The sequence below is a fragment of the Xyrauchen texanus genome, chromosome 3 (genome assembly GCF_025860055.1).
Source record: "Xyrauchen texanus isolate HMW12.3.18 chromosome 3, RBS_HiC_50CHRs, whole genome shotgun sequence".
NCBI classification, from domain to species: Eukaryota; Metazoa; Chordata; class Actinopteri; order Cypriniformes; family Catostomidae; genus Xyrauchen; species Xyrauchen texanus.
Window position 1 is genome coordinate 49,875,830 of NC_068278.1, and position 19,794 is coordinate 49,895,623.

At 37.7% G+C, this 19,794-nt stretch overlaps 1 protein-coding gene across 1 annotated transcript in view; it reads right to left on the bottom strand.

Annotated features, from left to right (window-relative positions):
- LOC127624978 (fibrosin-1-like protein) overlaps window positions 1-19,794 on the bottom strand; it is a 325,886-nt gene that overhangs the window by 142,351 nt on the left and 163,741 nt on the right. Inside the window, exons 3-4 of the mRNA XM_052099979.1 lie at window positions 18,573-18,665; window positions 8,033-8,068 (exon numbers count right to left, since the gene is read on the bottom strand). Of these exons, the coding sequence (XP_051955939.1) occupies window positions 8,033-8,068; window positions 18,573-18,665 (129 nt within the window). The remainder of the gene's footprint in view (window positions 1-8,032; window positions 8,069-18,572; window positions 18,666-19,794) is intronic.

Consider the following 19,794-nt stretch of genomic DNA (forward strand, 5'->3'; position numbering starts at 1 on the left):
TGTGTGAACAGTCACTCTTATCCATTTTCAGACCAAATGAGGGGTCAGATCTAGAGCACCTGTTACTCAGCCAAGGTAACCAAACTCCATAGAGGTAGTAAAATGAAGCAATAAACTTGCACTTTAGAGTGATTTTATCAGGTAAGGGGTGTTCTTAGGATCAAATCAAGGCAGAGCTATTGTACATGGCTGCAACTGCAATATGATAAAAGACACAAATGTTCAACAAAAAGAGCTGAAGTGTCTAGTTTTTTTCAATGTTTAAATACTTTCTCCTATTTCAGCTTATAACTAATTGGCAGGTTTATTTCCCTGAAAGGTTTAAACACTGTGGCTCTTTCAAAACATTGGTTTGTTTCAGGGCTGAACACTGCTACAATTTTGTTTGCATTTACACTTTAAAATTATAGCATGCGACTACTAATTTAAACCTATTTACACGTGTGTGTTAAGTGTCACTTCTGTCTACAAGGAGCATTGCAACAAAGAACAGTTATAATGTCTGCTTTGCTATTGACAAATCTTGAGGGCTCAAAGTTCAACTGGTTGCCAGGGTTATGGTAATAATGTTCCTTCTATGCTGCACACTTATCCAGTGCTCTAAAGATTCACACATACAGCCTGCATGCAAAAAAAAAAGAGAGAGAGACTGGCATAAACTGATGCAATCAATAAAAGTTATATTAGAATTTTCAGAGGACAGATTAAACAGTGGCATTTCTGAGATTTAGAGAAATACTAGTTGAATGCATTCCTTTTAATAAGCTGTTATAATTAGTGGTCGATGGATCTGGAATTTTCATTGGTCTATTCTTAAACCAGTAAAATAAACCATTGCAAATTTGGTATCAATGTGCTCGGCATGACCAAAGGAAGCTAACCACAAGTCTTATTAATCAAAAGTTATAAGCATTTATTTGCATCTTTTGACTTTTCACTGTCCCCAAAACTTTTGAGTACTTTCAGGACACATACCAAATTCCATAATGATACGCCAATGAGTTTGTATAGAGTTTAGAGCAATTTGAGACTAAATTCAAAATGGCCGACGCCCAATATGGCCGACATATGAAAAACTGAGTATCATTCAAGCCTGTATGCCCCAAGGAATATAAAGAGGCCATTCTCACGGTTGTAGGTCAAAATAATAAAAAGTTACAAGAAAAAATCTAAATTTTTCATATTTCTTGACTACTAAGTGGCGCTGTGCCGAAACTGTGCAGGTACCCTCAGGTCATGCTTGTTGACGACATTTAACATGTTTCAAGTCAATACGCTGAAATGTTGAGAAGATACAGACTCACGTTCATATTAGCATGATTGCCGTCAAATTCGATGATGCGGTATACAAGAACAGTTTGAGCTGTCACCATGAATTCCATAAATTTTTGTTATCAGTGTCTCTAGATGATCCATAAAAATTTGCTAAATTTCAGGCAAATCGTACATACAGTCTAGGAAGGAGTTCGAAAATGCTGGAAAATCTAGGTAATCTAGAAATGTAAGCATTCGATTCGATGGAATAACAGAAAAAAATATTTTAATTCTAGGCCTTACAGTTCAAAAGTTAGGAGCATAAACACAAGTGCAACTTATAACAGTTGGTGGCGCTAGAGGCTCTGAGTTAGAGACCCCAAACTTGGGTCAGTTACATTTGAGAGTGTCCTCTATTAGTTTGTACCAAATGTAATAACTTTCCTATGAACAGTTCTATGGGCTGCCAAAGACTTAAAGAGAGGAAGAATAATAATAGGAAAACTAACAGATACAAAAGGGGCTTCTGCCCCTTGGCTTGGCCCCTAATAAACAAATATTAAAATGATAAAAAAACAAATATTATTTCAACCATACACTTCAGTGTGCTAATCATTTTTAATTCACTAGCATCAGTGCTAAAACCCAAAGAATTAAAAGTACAGCCCTGCTCTGCTTGTTTGAGCATCTAAACCAGCCTGATACAGCATGATTGGCTCAACCAATGGTGTAAGTTTGGGGCAGGACAATCCATTTGTTTGACCACTGGTAGATGGGGGGAGTGTTAAAGAAACCTGTTTGAAAACAGTCAATACTCTTGCTTTGTGTGTGTGTGTGTGTGTGTGTGTGTGTGTGTGTGTGTGATGCAAGTAGGGCTGGGCGATACATCGAATACCCACGGTATAATCTCGATGATATCCTGAATATCGCAATGATTTTAATGAGCTTTTTATTTGGCCATTAAGTTTCATAGTGCATCAGTAGACTAATTTATTAATGTAATAATCAAAATGGAGATATGATCTTATAGTATGCGATTATTTAACTGCCAAATGCTGCGATTAAAGACAGATAAACATGTTCTGTGTGCGCTTCAGAATGAACCGCCGATGTGCTGATCTGTGTGCATGTGCGGGAGCGGCGGGGCTCATGGGCTCTTGTTTGTAGCGCAGTTCTCCTGCATTTTGAAGTACTGCAGGTTCAAGCATCCAAGCAATTCCAAAAATGAGTAACTGCTATAAAGTTATTATACAAATCTATAAAAGCAGAACAGTAAAGAGAGTTTAACAGCGATGAACACATAATGGTCAAACAAACATTGCACTTTCTGTTTCATAATAAATGCTTTTGGTTAAGTGTAATAAATACGACTGCATGCAGTGTCAAAATTAAAACCCCAGTTTAGGGTGAAGTAAATAGGACAGAAATATATTAATTTATCTTTAAAAAAATGTATCTTGAAAATAATAATCCAGTATTATATTATAATAATAATCTTGGTTCCACAGTAATCATTTAGTGCGATTCAATATTCATCTGGCTTCCAAAAAATAAGTGAAGCAGTTTTTGCACACCTTGTTCATTCACAAATACAAATATTTTAGTAAAAATATATGAAGGTAAATAAGATTTGTATTAAGCCTCTATATATGATTGTATGTTAAATATAAGTATAAATGTGAAAATAAATGAAATGTATTACATTTTAATTTAGTGAAAAACTGTTGGAAACATGCCTTCCTTATTTTTAAATATATGTTTTATTTAATGCCTTTGAAATATGAATTCTACATGGCTACAATGGCTGTTTAGGTCAAATTATGGTTCCACTGATTTTACAACATCTTTGAATGCAGCTCATACTGTCAGAATGTACAGTCTATCTGTTTTATAACCAGTTGGGCATAAGCTGCCACCATTGGGGACCAAACTCACCACTTGGCAATGGTGGCCCACTTATCCACATGCTGGGCGATATCTCCCTCTATCATTCTCTCAACACATCCCTTCCTCTCTCCTCATGTGTTAGCCTTTAGCACTTTCACTCCTTACGGAAAATTACCAACACAACATGAAGTGGCCCCCAAGGGCCCCTGACTGTAACAGAGTGCCTTGAATTCTTAAAGATAACACACTCGGAACACACACACACACACACATACACACATGCACGTGTATACACACAAACATGTGCCTAGAGCACTTAGTGTGTTGTTAATCTCATGGGTTTACACACACTGCAAAGGGCCAAGGGGCCTGACTACACATAACCAGATTTGATGGAAGTGCAGTGTTAAAGTGAAATATCCTGGTTTATTCTTTTCTTTTTATTTTACTTTCAGCATTTTCTCAACAATCTCTATATGCTTTTCTCTTTCATTTCACTTGCACCATCATGTAAAGAGGAGGATAAGGTTTTGGCTCTTTGGTCATGTTTTCTCTGCTTAAATCGATATGACAGATGAGGCTTCCAGCCACTACAGACCTTTTACAGAGAGGCTTTCTTTCATCACCACGTCGAGATGTCGCTATGAGCAAACACGATTTTAACATGCTCTACTGTTTACAGAGGAAGAATAAAAACTGTATGACAAGAATGTGGTTGAGTCGCTGTGATTTCTTGTTGTCTAGGAGGACATACAGTACTGTACAAAAGTTTTAGGCACATGTGAAAAATGTGTAGAGAATATAATGCCTTCAAAAATAATGCCATGAATAGTTTTCATTTATCAATTAACATCATACAAAGTCCAGTAAACATAAAAAGCATAAATCAATATTTGGTGTGTCCACCTTTGCCTTCAATTTCACCAGAAACAAAAATGATCTTAAGGTACACCTGAATGCAGTTTTTCTTGGTTGTTGGCCGATAGGATGTTCCAAGCTTCTTGGAGAATTGGCCACAGTTCTTCTATCTATTTAGGCTGTCTCAATTGCTTCCGTCTCTTTATGTAATCCCAGACTGACTCGATGTGCAGTGGGAGGCTCTATGGGGATCATGCCATCTGTTGCAGGGATCCCGTTTCTTCTACTGTATTCTATTCTATTTGCCAAAGGAATGTTTGGGAGTCTAACATTTGACACACTAAGCTGAAGACATAAATAACCACTTTAAGACTAATGTTTTTGTGAAACATCTTAAGTGCCTAAGACTTTTGCACAGTACTGTAAGTCATTGATTAAAAATACAACATTTCGCTAAACAGAAATGGGCAAGTTTTGTTTCAAGACAACTATGTTTCTTCACTTTTGTTCATTTATAAATATTTATATTGTCGGTTTAACTGATGTTTCAAAAACTGCTACTAATAATGTTGAATTTGAGGACAAATGTTTTAGAAATTTCTCTCTATCAATAGGTTTTCCCTCTGGAAAGTAAAATCACAAATGAAATCTTTTTAATATCTTGAATTACTTCTCCTAGACTGTACTGATATTAAATGAAGAGCAAATGGAGACTTTCTGAAGTTCTCAGATTATTCTTCTGAGAAAAAGACTCAACAAAGATCTCAACTATGTCACAAACTGGTCTCATATTTGCCAACATCCCAAAGTTTGTGATCAAAAGTCATTTCAATATAACCTCCAACTTACATTGAAGACCAAATCATCTGGCATATGCAAGCCACATTAATTTAATAGCTATATGTTTTTTTGTGTGTTAACAATTATTATTATCTTTTAGTTACTTATAGGGATTGTAGGAGAAACATCTATGACAAAGTTGATCCAATCCAAACTCCATTAAGTCTCCTGAACTATAAAAGAGCAAACTCAATAACATTTTCTTCTGGGTTAGGAGAACTGCTGATTATTAAGCTTATATCTACCATGAAAAGAATGTTTTCCCTGTGCAAATGACCAGACAATAAAAGCAGTTGAGTATTGACACCCAGAGTGACAGAATGAGTCCTGAAACCTTTAAACTCCTGTCTCTTTATACTGACAAAATATATGAAATAAATAACCCCAGCGGCTCATCGTAGCATCAGTTGCTCTTTGACATTCTTAGGTGACAGAGAATGTCAACGTTTATGTGTGTGTGTGTGTGTGTGTTTGTGTGTGTGTGCAAACACAAACATTTGAGCATCTGATGAAAAGTGAGCTTTCTGTCATGCATATATAGTGATGGTGTGACATGTTGGTTGAGATCCCTGCAGAAATTTAGCATATAAAATTCACTGCTGCTTTTTTAATATTTCACAATTGTATACCAGCACTTTCGAATAAAGAAGTACCGGGAATATGTTTATAAAGGATATGATTATCTTTAGAATGAGAACAATAAATCAATAATACAATAACTCCCTACAATTTCCAAAGCACATGTTCATCCATAAGATGTGCATGCACAATGTATTGAATATGGAATAACAAAGAGTTCATTTTGGAGGGGGATTTATTTCTCTGTGTAATGTATTCATCTGTGAAAAAGGTGGAAAAAACAAATTTTAAGAAGTAGATTATGAGCATATGTTTGTGAAATGTGATTTCCACTGCAGTGTACACTAGTGTGTGTGTGTGTGTGTGTGTGTGTGTGTGTGTGTGTGTGTGTGTGTGTGTGTGTGTGTGTGTCTGTTAATGTTGATAACTTGAGGATTGCTATACAGGAAACAATAACAATAAAACATGAAATCTCATGAATGCATCATTAGGTTCTAATTAAGCAACAGACAGGAAAAGATCATGAAGGAAGCTAATCCAATCAACTCTGATACTGTGCGTTTCTTCAAAGACCAGAAATTTACTCTGCACACGTACTCAAACCAACTCTCATTTTGAGCATATGTAAAACGTGTTATTGTATTGCTGCATCAGTAATAAACCTCAGTGCTCAAGACTTGATACGGTTACCTTTAAATGTATGTGCAATTAAACTGGATGTGTTATTATTCAGGTAGCTATCTAACATGCTTTTGATTTTAACTAACTTGCTCAGCAAGTTTCTCATCAAACAGTTGCTCCACCAAGACAGTAGTTACTGCTTGTAGAGGACAGTGTTCACTAATGACAGCTTACTTCATCACTTGGATGTTTATAAGCACTGTAAAAGTTTGATTTCAGACAGATTATTCAAAAATGTATCTCAAATTCAGACCTAGATTCCAGCATGTATATACATATGGTTTACAGCAGCAATGATCGGCACATAAAAGAGACGTTTGTATTTGATGACTTAAAGAAATAATATTTAATTTTATGATTCTTTTGAAAATCGATTGAACTGTCGTATTAGAGCAACAAAATAAACTGTAAAGTCACATTACTGAAAATGAGAGCTTTAATTTGACATATGACTTTGACCATTGACATTTTAGTGCTCTGTGAATGAGAGCCTCTAGGGGTGCTAATTTGTGACACAAATGTTTTCAGGCCTTATTTTATAATTTTAAGTAATATAAATGCACACATGACGGTATTTTCTGAAAAATTCAGATTCTAAGATTTCAAATAATACCACATATGCCTCTCTCTCATTAGCATGTGTTCATTTACAGAAATGCTGGGTTTCCTTAAAGAGACGGTACTGGTTTTTAGCACGTGTTCATCAATCATAAACACCTGTAAATAGTACAGATTAAGAAATAAAACAATATTTATTGATTAAATACATTGATGTGTTAAATGTGACCAAAATGATGAAAAACAACTAAAATATAATTATTAAGATTAATATTTCCAAATTGTACCTAGTTATAAAGTCCCCCTAATACTAAACAGCACACATAACAACACATATCTGTGAGAAAATGTATTTCATATGTAAGCAAATGGGACATTATAACAAAAATATACACATATGAATCGATAACAAATAGAATCAAAATCAGAATCTAATCAAATTGATAGCTTGTGAATAGAAATCGAATCGAATAAGGAAATCTGTATCAGTACTCAGACCTATTTGCTTTCTAACTCATTCTAACACATGCAAAGACTCATGAAATTAAGCTTGAGTAGCGAGAAGCACTTGCGTTCCTGAACTTGTGTATTCTATGTTTCGACCAGCTACCAGCTGGTCAACCTTATTTGAAAAACAAACAATGTAAGCAGTCTAAGATGGTTTGCTGGTCTTAACTGGTTTAACTTGGTTTAGATGATTAACTGATCTCCCAGCCTAGCCAATTTGGTCTTCAACTGAACCAGCTGACAAGTGATCAAAGCCCCTCAAAAACCAGCAAAACAGATCAGCCTCACTAGCTTCCCCTGTGTGAGAGACCAGCTAACCACTTTAGGCTGATTTAAGCTGTTTTTCTTCAGCAGGGACACCATCTTATGATGGTCAACCGGTTTAGTTTTTAAAAAACATGCTGGCTGGTTGACCAGCTAATGGCCAGTTTGGACCAGTTAAAACCCCCATGGACCAGCAAATAACCAGATTGGAACATGAACCATGTTTGAAAACACAGCTACCAGCTTAAGCTACATTTTCCAGCAGGGAAATAATGCAGACCAGCAGCAGCAAACAAGCCCACTAGCAAACTAACCAATGACTGCAGTACACTATAGAAGAAGACATCGACAGTGACACTTTAAACTGTCCTGGCACTGAAAATAAAATGGTCGTAAATATAAAGGAAGGCTCATTTAGCCAAGGAGCAACGGGACACCTTTCACCATTTAATCAGTCAGTCACCCAAGAGTAATGTCCCTAATATAATAAATCCACCATTTCTCTGTTTAACATAATTAAAATGTCTGCTGCCGGGGCCATAAATGGGAGGAGAGGATACTGTATTTCTGCCGTAAAGCCGCAGAGCGTGAAAATGTCACTTACCGAATACCCTCGTCCTGACAGAGAGTGAGTGGAGCTCTGGGGGAGAGAAAGAGAGAGAGAGAGAGAACAAAGTTGACCTATGAGGGATACTGTGAGATGACAGAGACATGATGAAGTTCTAGCACTTTAATATCAATATTCACATTAACCTTTTTCCCACCCTCCATTCCTCTCATTCGCCTAATGACATTCCTTCTCTCTCTCTCTCTCTCTCTCTCTCTCTCTCTCTCGCTCGCTCGCTCACTCGCTCACTCTCTCTCTGCTAGATCTGCTAAAACACATGACTCGTATGACTCAAGCATAATAAAGCCCTAGACAAATTGGCCTTCTGGTGGCCCGAGGCATTTTCTTTTCAGCAAGACTTTGGAATTATTTTACAAAAATTAACACCTACTAAGCTAATCTAGAAAAACTCCTGGCTTACAGACTTCCTCTGCTATAAAACAAAGAGAAAAAGTTGACTGGTGAGGAAAAACTAGATTTTTACATTTGGCTGCCCATGCAAACATTGTCATGGCAGTGCTAGGGTGTTATGGGTGGTTCCAAGGGTGCTGCTAAGCGGTTGCTAAAGGGTGTGGTTTTTTGTTTTTTTCGCTTTGAGGTTGCTTGTGTGTTCTGGGTGGTGCTAGGCGGTTGCTTATTAGCGGAAGTAAAGAGGTTTGAGGCCATGTCTACACAAATACATTTTAGTTTGAAAACGCACTGGTTTTGCTACTTTTTCACTAGAACGTTTTCCTTCACCAAAAGGAACTTTCACAAAAATGTTCCCCACCTACTTTGGAAAAATTGTGGCATTAGGACACTGAAAACTGAGGTTTCACGACTAAACAGATTAGTGTGGACATGGCTTGATATTGTGAATATCCTGATATTCCAAATTGCTATGATATTCTGAGTCTCTCATTCAATATAAGTCTATGGGATTTTCTAAACTGTTTTATCATCTGCCAGGTAAAAAATGCTGAGAAAAGCATTGCTTAGAAAAATCTGATCACTAAGAAAAGTAAACGCATGCCTTATTTCAACAAGCCACGTGATTTAAAGGGATAGCGCACCCAAAAATTACAATTCTCTCATAGTTTACTCTCCCTGATGCCATCCCATTATGTATGGCTTTCTTTCTTCTGTTGAACACAAACGATGATGTTTAGAAGAATAGCTTAGATCTGTAGGTCCATACAAGCGAAGTGAATGGTGACCAGAACTCCAAAAGCTCCAAAAAGGAGATAAAGTCAGCACACTGTAAAAGTAATTCATACGACTCCAATGGTTAAATCCATATCTTCAGAAGCAATCCTGTTGGTTTTGGATAAGAAACAGACGAAAATGTAACTCCTTTTTCACTTTGCATCTTGCAATGCAGTTTCTAGTTACAATCATGATTTCAAGCTTAGTTACATTTCCTAGTGCTTGACGCATGTGCAGAGCACTAAATGGCGCAATAAGAAGTGTACTCAAGATTGAAATCAAGATCACTAAGAAGACTGCTGTCAAGATGTAATGTGAAAAAGGAGTTACATTTTGGTCTGTTCTTACCCAAAACCAACGGGATCGCTTCAGAAAACATGGATTATACCACTGGAGTCTGATGGATTATGTTTATGCTGACTTCATCTCCTTTTTTGAGCTTTTGGTGTTCTAAGACATTCTTCGTAAAAATCTACATTTGTGTTCTGCAGAAAAAGTCATACAAATCATTTTTGGGTGAACAACCATTTAAGATATCATTCATGTTTGTAGCACAAGATGATTATTATAAAGTTTAATATTTGGGTTTGGGATTTTAGAACTAAGTATAAGCAAAAAATGATATTTACATTTTACACAAACATTTCAAGTTGTTAATTTGCATACTCTCCATTCTTCCAAAACATCTGACATTTACTCAGCAAATAGAGAGTTGACAAGATTCTTATACACATAGTTACATCATTTTCTAGAACTTTGTCAAAGATTGTCATCGCAAAGGAAATGACATTTCAGATGAGACCCATGACACTCAGTGTTTGCATCCATTTACCATGCTGTTGCATCAGCCCGTGTTATTTTCCGTAAAATGAAAACGAAAGTATTTTATTTTAGCGTGAGATGTTCCTTACATTCAGATTCACATAGGGGTCTTTACAACAGTTAAGGCTGTTTGAGTGAATCATCAACATCTTGAAGTTGCATGGAGCTGTGAATGTAATTTATGACTCCAGCATGTTTGCTTGGAGCTGAATATTAAGTCCTTCATAAGACAACAATAAAACACAAGGAACTGTCACGACATTTGACCAACGTCAAACTCATAGGAAAACACCCAACAATGGTAACATGATGTCACCTGCTGTATAACTTACATGAAGGTCCACAAAAATCAGGTTAGTCTAAAGTCACATCTATGCTAATATGTTTCCTAACTTCATCGTTTCCAAAGTATACAGTACTAGAGAGTGTTTTTGAATGTCTGCATTCTGTGGAGGACAACAGCGTTCTTGTGTGGATGAGAGGCGTAAACATAGCAAAATAAATACGTTTTCAACCAAAGACGTATCAGTGTGTACTAGTTCCACAGACTAGACCTGAATACCAATTTCCAAATCTCCTTGCACTCCCTCCTTTCATTTCCCCCCACTTTTTCCCTCTTTCCTTTGTGCGATTGGCAATTTATGCCTCTGTCTCAGGAGGTGACTTTTCCACAAGACCAATTTTGTTCTTGCACAGGATTCAGTCACACACACACACATACACACACACACACACACACACACACACACACACACACACACACACACACACACACACACTCACACACACACATACACACACACACACCTGCTTCAGGGGTTTAACCCTCGTCAGTCCCTCAGTTCTCTCACACACTCTGTACAAACTCCCACTGTGACAATTAGAGAAGTGTTCCTGAGAAAACCAGAAAGGCGAAAAGACACTGCAAGATTTAAATGCTTTTCCATAACTTGAGTAAAGAGGTGTAACATATGAAGAGAGTAAGGATGGGTCACAATAGTCGACTAGGTGTCCAACAAACAACTATTAGAATTAGTGAGGTTGACTATCTAGTATTATTTTAAATATACATTTTTTATTTGACATTTTAGCAGCAGTGTTTCAATAAGCATGCTTTTTGCAGTTAGACAGTTTACATAATAAAACACTCTCTGAAAATGTGCGTCTTTAAATTCATCACGTTTAAAGCTCTGGCATTACAGCCATACACATTCAGATTGACATCTTTGGCTGTTGCATTACTTCCTGAGCTTTTTTTTAGTGTACTGTCACGAGTGTTGCTTGTTAACCTTATATAGCCATATCATATTTGATACATGTTCAATTATAAAGCCTCTACATTAACAACATGATGAATACTTTGCTGAAAATCCATTGAATCTACTAGATGTCTACTGCCTCCTGGGGAAAGAATTCCTGCTCTTCTGAAAGTGGAAGATAATTGCCTAAATGGCCACCTTTATATTTTGATTAACATATATTTTTACGTTAAAAAATTCAGATTTTTATCAAGTAAATGTAACAATAACGTTTATATTGTTACTGATATTGCAAAATAAGCATTTGCTTATTTGATGTAACTTGTGCTTGGTTAAAATTTTGTACATTATTTTATAAAAAATATCAACAGGCCTTTATATATATCTCTCAATCACCATTACATTACAATCATGCCCAACACAATAATAATAATAGTAATAGTAATAATAATAATAAAACAGACTAATATTTATATGTGTTTTTATATCTCCTCTGTCATTATAAAGATCTATATTGTTTACCCCAATATTTACTGTGGCATGTATGGGCTAAGAGAAACTTAAATAAGTCCTATGCAAAAATGAATGGCTGGGTCTCAGTAGGATAATGAAATGTAAAGCATTTAAAGTAAGCAACAAAAAAACAAACATATTTTAAACATTTTATTTAATTTTACATTTTGTTTATAGGCTAAAAAACAACTATTTCATATGACATGCTTTATAGGGTTAAATGTAGGGTTATTACTTATTCATTTATAATCACTTTAGTTAACAAAAGACGAAGAAGACATAATAGCATTAATAATATTTTTTTAATTAATAAAACGTTAGCCACAGCGAGTTACTAAATGCACTTAATGAAAACACCCCGTTTCTTCAGAAAGCTGCATTTTCCCATCACTACTCCATGGATAGCAGATGATGACTGAGAGATGCTGGTCAACTTTCTTAAGACTGTATGCAGTTTAGCACATCTCTAGTTATTTCTCAAATTCTAATCAAACTCCAAATGTGAAAATAAGATAGTGCTGTAACAATTAATCAATAAAATTGATAATAATCGAAACAAATAAAAATTTTGTTTAGTCGAATTTGTGTGGCGTGCATGGAAAAACGTTGTCAGTGTTGTCATTATACAGTAATGAAAGGATAACTGGTTTAAAAAATATCAGAGACAAGTTGAAGAACAAAAAACTAAAATAAAGCTGTCCAGTGCATGGAAGCACTCAATGTTAAACACTTCAAAGAACATAAGCATACAGTTTGTATTTTTTATGTGCCTTTTGGTACACAATGTATAGCATACAATAATTTAGTTTTTGTAATGAATATTTATTTATATAATACAAGAAATATAATGTGGCATTTTTTATAAAATTAATCAGTTTCAGTCCGATAATTAGAGAAGTTTTCTTGAGTAAACCAGAGAGGCAGGACTGCATGACCTCCCTGTTCTCTCTCTCTCTCTCTCTCTCTCTCTCTCTCTCTCTCTCTCTCTCTCTCTCTCTCTTATGGAAGACTGAGGAGGCATAACATACAAAGAAAAGCGGGAGAAAGTGCCAGACGCGCTGGGAGGCCAAACATTTAGAGTTAGCCTTACAATGCCCCGGATCATTCATATTGCCACATTGAGACTGGAAAGGGAGCCTTATTTAAATGATAATGAGGAACAATACATTGGATTTAGTGCTGCGGAAAGAGGAGAAAAAATCCATTACACCATTCCGTCGTTCATAAGCCATGGGGCTGGGCCACATCTAAACACGCTCCCTTAAAAGCTATTATACACAGCACTCAATGGATTTGAACAGCACTTAGGACTTCAAAAAAGGATTAAGATACAGACGGGGAGAGAATGAGAGAAAAGCGAGTGAGAGGGAGAGAAAGAGAGAGAAATGGAGTGGTAGGGTGAGAGGGAGAGCAGCTGTTTTGGGGTTAACCAAACAACCACTCTATAAAGAAATGGGGTGAACCTACTTCTTAATCCAAACCCATTTTTACTCTAACCCAGCCCCCCTTCCCTCTTGCTATTGCTCTACAATTCTTGGGCCCCAACAGATTTGGTGACAAGTGGGAGGGCATGGATTGTTTGCTACGGACCAGACTATTGGTTAAGATAGGCAGTGGATGAAAAGAAGCCAATCAGGATGTAATGGAGTGAAAAGACGGAGGAGGAGATGCAGTAGGTGTTGTGGGGACTCAGTGGGCAGTTTTTGTGACATGGTGTGTGGCTTTGAAGCTATCAGTGTCAGTACCTTCATGTGTGATCCAATTTCAACTAAAAAACATCCTCAGTGTTTCAAAAAACAAAAATAGCCTCATAGTATAAATTGTTCATTAGTGGTCATACTTACGATTAAAGGTTTTAAAAATCCCCAACCCTAAGTATTAAACGTAAGTGCATGCCTTGTCGGACACTGTGCAACAGACATGGATGATACCACGAATCATTGTTCAGAAAAGGTGCTATTACTTTTATAAGCAATCAGACTAACGATTTTGTCTGGCAGATGATAAAATGGGTGTAAAATGTCCATAGTCTTGCATTGAAGGGGGACCAAGCCATATCTAGGAACCAGAATGTCAAAGTGTCTTGGGAATGGGCTCTCTTCACATTGGCCAATTAGCAACTAGAAACTATAAAAAAAAATCTGTCTTCCTCTTTCAAATCCAGAGATTGACAAAATTGGCAACAATAATTTTAATGTCACGCATAAATAGGTCTCAAAGATCCATAAAACAAAACCCAATTTTTTTTTTACTACAGTAAACATTTTTTAACCATCATATTCGTAGTGAAACCATAGCAGTAATACAGGAAAATGAAAACTATGGTAATAAGTAATTAAAACTATGGTAGTTATTATGGTTCTCTTACGAGAGGTTCTCTCGTATTGTGTAAGCTAGCTTACGCTACAGGAAAGATTCATCTTTTCTGAGATATTGAAACCAAAAAATTATCTTTAATTTTGTATCATTTGTCAACGCAGTGCAGCAACTGCAGACCTTGAGCGGGCTTTGACGCTTACTGCATCAAAGCCCGCCAAAATGGGCGTGGCTAGAGTGCATATAAGCCAAAAAGGCTCATTCAGGCCTCATTCAATCCGTGGATTTGAAATACCTTTCACTCAAAACCGTTTTTCTGACTGCCCTGTCATCAGTCAAACGTGTGGGAGACCTTCACGCGCTGTCTGTCAGCGCTGCGTGTCTTGAGTTTGGACCAAGTGACTCCAAGGTCATTTTAAAGCCTAGACACGGCTATGTTCCCAAGGTGATCGGTACTCCTTTCAGAGCACAGGTCATTTCCCTATCGGCGCTGCCAGCATCCGATAGCGAACGCGACGGCAATCTCCTTTGCCCAGTCAGAGCACTGAGATTGTATACTGCGCGCTCCTCTTTCAGACGCTCTGAGCAGCTTTTCGTTTCGTTCGGAGGGCGCACCAAAGGTCTCGCCGCCTCGAAACAGACACTGTCTAGATGGATAGTGGACGCTATTGCTGCCGCATACGCGTCAAAAGACCTGCCATGCCCGTTGGGCATTAGGGCTCACTCCACTAGAGGCATGGCCTCATCGTGGGCATGGTCCAGCGGGATTTCCATTCATGACATATGTGTGGCAGCGGGCTGGGCTTCCCCTTCCACCTTTGTCAGAGTTTACAATCTGGAAGTGCCCGCCCTGCAGGCAAAACTACTAGCGGTTTAATACGCTACAGCTCCCCTGGTGAGCTGCACTGATGGGACTCATTCCACACAGACCGGCACCGCCGCTCTGTCGTTCCCTTCCCACTATGTGCTTATGTATTACACACACACTGGCCCGCACTCTTGCCGGCCAAATATTATTTCCCCACTCACAAGGGCTCACCCGGGTCCCCCCACCCCGGGGCTCATGCAGTGGATGCTTGGCGCGCACGGCGTTGACAATGGGTTCCCGTAGTGTAAGCTAGCTTACGCAATACGAGAGAACCTCTCGTAAGAGAACGAATCGGTTACCTAACGTAACCTCGGTTCTCTCTAGATGAGGGAACGAGTATTGCGTAGCCGGCCGTGCTCGCGCCACGAGCGACTTTCGTTTCATTCAATGAAAACCAGGGTTGCAGCCTACGAACTACGCTTATATGCACTCTAGCCACGCCCATTTTGGCGGGCTTTGATGCAGTAAGTGCGCGGACGCCTCTCATTGGACGCGAGTTCGCCCAAGTTCGTCTATAGGCTGCAGCAGTTGCCGCAGAGCAACCAATGAGCTCGCTAGCTAGCCCGCTCAAGGTCTGCAGTTGCTGCACTGCGTTGACAAATGATACAAAATTAAGGATAATTTTTTGGCTTCAATATCTCAGAAAAGATTAATCTTTCCCGTAGCGTAAGCTAGCTCACGCAATACTCGTTCCCTCATCTAGAGAGAACCGAGGTTACGTTAGGTAACCGATTCGTTTTACTATGCAAATACCATAGTTTCATACCATAGGTTTACTGTAGTAATATTGTAGACTGTAGTAACCATAGTTCTTGGCAGAAATAATTTTTCTATAGTAATATTGTAGTCTAACCATGCTTTGTTTTTGTTTTTTGGCAGAAACCATGTTTTTTCTATAGTAATATTTTAGTAACTATGAAAAATAAGTTAGGTATCCATGTTTAAATTGGCAGAAACCTAGATTTTAAAACAGTAAGGCAAACTGTATCCATATAATAACCATGGCTTACTAAGGATTACTATAGTAAAACCATGGTAAATTTACTGTGAGGGGACACAAAATGCATTGTGAGTTAATGCAAACTATTTCGAGAGAACGCAAAACTTATTGCAAAGGCACAAAATTATTTAAGGAAAAAAAATCCCGCCCTGCCCTCAAAGGGGCTCCGTAATATACTGTATGGTCAATGAACATAAAAAAACACAGAAGGCTACATGCTTTTTGTTTAAATTACCCCTTTAAGTTGCAATGACTACAGGACTTAATATTTTATTTGTTCACTTCTCAAGGTTGTGTTTTGTTTAAAAGGTTGAAGTCAAAATTAAAAACAAAATCACAATTATATTGTATCATGACCTAGATATCGATATAATATCGCACGTTACCTTGTGATTCCCACTATTAGCAACCACGCAAAATACACTATCAACCTCCTAACAATGTCCTAGGCACACTCATGGCATCAAGTTTTAAATTGGCAAGAATAACTCTTCAGAAAAAGTACAAATCTAATTATGCTGTATTATTGTGTATCTGGGTCTGGATTTTGAATTTCTTAGGATAAATTATTAGAAGTTTGAAAGAAGTTATTCTATCCTGTATTTTGGCCAAAATGAATATGTCCCCTACAGGACGCATATTGTCCCATCTTCACACTCAAGGGGAACTACACCCCCGGATGGATGGCGAAATGCTTGAGGGTGACACCCCCCGGTCGGATGGCGAAATTTACAGCCTCATTTTTGGTCCAAGTCACATTAAATATTGTATCTACTCTGGCTAAATTCTATGTTCATTAATCTATTAACACTAGAGAGACACTCCATTTTCTGTTTCTCTAATGTCTCCAAAAGTGCTGAAGTCGAACTAATCCAGAGGTTTTTATGTTGAAATAAAAAGATCTCAAATCAATCAGCGCCTGCCCCCATATCTTTGAGACAATACCATACCCCTTGTTTATTTCCGTTACCTTCTGACACACTGTGACAAAAAAATAAATACAGTTTTATCTGCTTTTGAAGCGCAGAGATTGTTAGCTAGTGGCACACACACCTAAGCATCTTTGAGGTGGGTATGAAAAGCGTATTTGGTATGCAAAGCAAATTTGCATATAGAGTATGGCAAATCACCAGTGAAGATTTTTACAGCATTTAACGATGTGACATTGATGAAAGATGATGCTGTTTACAAGGCTAGCTTTAGCCCCGCCGTCTAGGCCTCATGTAGACCGTCTCTCTCTTTCTCGTGCTCTGAGATGGACAGATAGGCCTACAGATTACATGGATATGATGCTCTGCATTTTAGCACCATTTCTTTGGCAGCAGATTAGAGGGAAATGTCATATCTGGCACTGTCAGCCATTACAGTGTGCAATTTTCAGCAGTCTTTGAGCCCTCCCTCTCTCTTTCTCTGTCTACCCTTGTTCTGTCGCTTTTTGCTGTCAAAACTGTCAGCCTGGATCATGCTTTTATCTGCCTCAAGCTCGTTTCTCTCCTGCACGCTCTCTCTCTCTTTCTATCTCTCTGACTTTTTCATGAAAAACAGCCACAAATTCATAAATTATGGTGGTGAAGGGTGGGTGAGGGAAGCAAAGACTGAAATTTCCTCCGAATCCTTAACGGCCTAAGCATCACGTTTAATCTCTTCATTAAAAACATTTTATTCTTTTCATCATCCTTGCTTCGCTTCGCCGTCTTCGTATTACAGATCCATCCAAGGGAATTTGCTGGGGATTTTGGACACACGTTTGACAGGCGTTAGTAAGGGACGCATATTTAGGGTATCTCAAGAGAATTAGACACAAATTCTCATTACCCCTCTCTCAATCACATAGTTTTTTCATCCCACCACTACATCGACACCCTACCGCCATTTTTTCTCTTCGATATTACACTATATTACTCAAAGGCAGCACCAGCCAGACATGGAGAATATTTTTCACAATGGCATCAGTGACCACTTGAGTTAACAGATGATAACTGCTGATGAAACAAGAGTCACCTGCCAAAACAACATTTAGGGATGGGAGTCAATGAGAGTCATTATGTTTTGTGACACTGGGTTTGTTTGCCATGCAATTGAGTTGAATAGAGAATGCCCTGAATTCCAATTGCATTCCTGATTTTTAATCGAGGTAGCAAACATGATTCAGAATTGTATTTCGATTTGAATTTAAGGGAGAAGAATGAAAATGGAATGAAATTCAAAGAAATCTTTATTTTTTAAATTAATATATTGAATAAAATGTTAACATACACAAGACAGGTTTTTCTAGAAACATGAGATTATATTAATAATCAGTTTTTATGTACAGTATGTGCAATCTTGTTTAAAAGCACTTCAATAAATTCCTCTTCATGTCATTCCAATTTAACATCCTGCAGGCTTGCCAAATTTAATTCAAAACTTCAACTCACAAATTGAAAGGCAGCCAAATCTGAATTTAAATGTGTCCAGCCTTGGTAACTCCATTTCTGTTTTGTTTATTCAAAATGTGGCTATAAAACCCATTACACCTTTAACCATCTTTTGGTTGTCATGAATAATGATGTCATAATGGTGCATTGTACTTACCTCACTGAGTCGATCTTTAGAGCCGCTCCTGTGTGCCATGTTCACCTCTGGCTCCTCCATTTTACGCACAGCCTTGCTCAGAAGACTCATAGACTAGACAAAGCAAAGAAATATAGAACTTTTAGAAGGACAACAAGAGATTTATATGGCTGCTACAGCTCTTTTGACAAGTGCAGATAGAGGAAACTAGGCCTTCACACATGTTTGGAGAACCGTCGTGAAATTATACTCTAATATAGTTTAGGAGTACCTGATTCTGGACACTGTCAGACAATAAGGCTGGAGACCCACACATTGTTCATTACTTGGGTGTGGAATAGTGTAGTGGTTAAGCCTCAGAGCTAATAACCGGAAAGTTGCTGGTTTGATCCCTGCAAGCAGCAACCCATGAGCCGTTGTAATCTTAAGCAAGGCACTTAATGCCAGGTTGTTCCAAATCATAGTGCTGATCTGTGGTGATATCATCACAGGAAAGTCATGGAGATTAATTATTCCAAGCCTGGTTGCATGCAACAACTAAACAAGTGGAAACTGCCAATAACACTATAATTTCATAAAAAAATCTAAATAAATAATACAAATGTATTTATTTATTTTTTTAAATGTGATGGTACTTGCCCAAGCAAAACTCACTGCCAGGATACTAGGGCCCATCTACCATCAATAAAGAAGCTAACATGAAAGGACCTACTTCCCTAGAGGCGCTCTTAAAAACTCTCCAGTTCGACCTGCATTTGAAGTCCCAATGATTTTAATATATGCAAAAGGGACCATAGCATTACCAAAACAGCTCTCCAGGGAATGACATTTACTGACCTTGTTCTATGCTGGGATGACCATCTGCAGATAAGTCAACATGAGAAATGATACAATGCAGCTTGGTTTTTATTTTGTCTAACGGCTTACCCACATCGTTTACATTAGCCCAGCTGACATGATAGCTTGTGAGTGCAAAACCTGTAGAACCGATAAGAAGTGTGTGTAGCTCTTTATATGTGTGTGTAGGTGTGTGTGTGATGTAGTCCTGCTATAGTATATGCATGAGTGTCTGTGTAGGTTTGCCTAGCAATACCAAACATTTAATAAAAAAGGGGTTAATAGAGTCATCAAGACAAAGATGATTAATACAAAACAAAACAAAAACATAAGCAAGTAAACAAAGTAACAAACGTTTTGACCAATTGATTTCCATAATATTTCCATAATTTTTCCATGTTTCTCT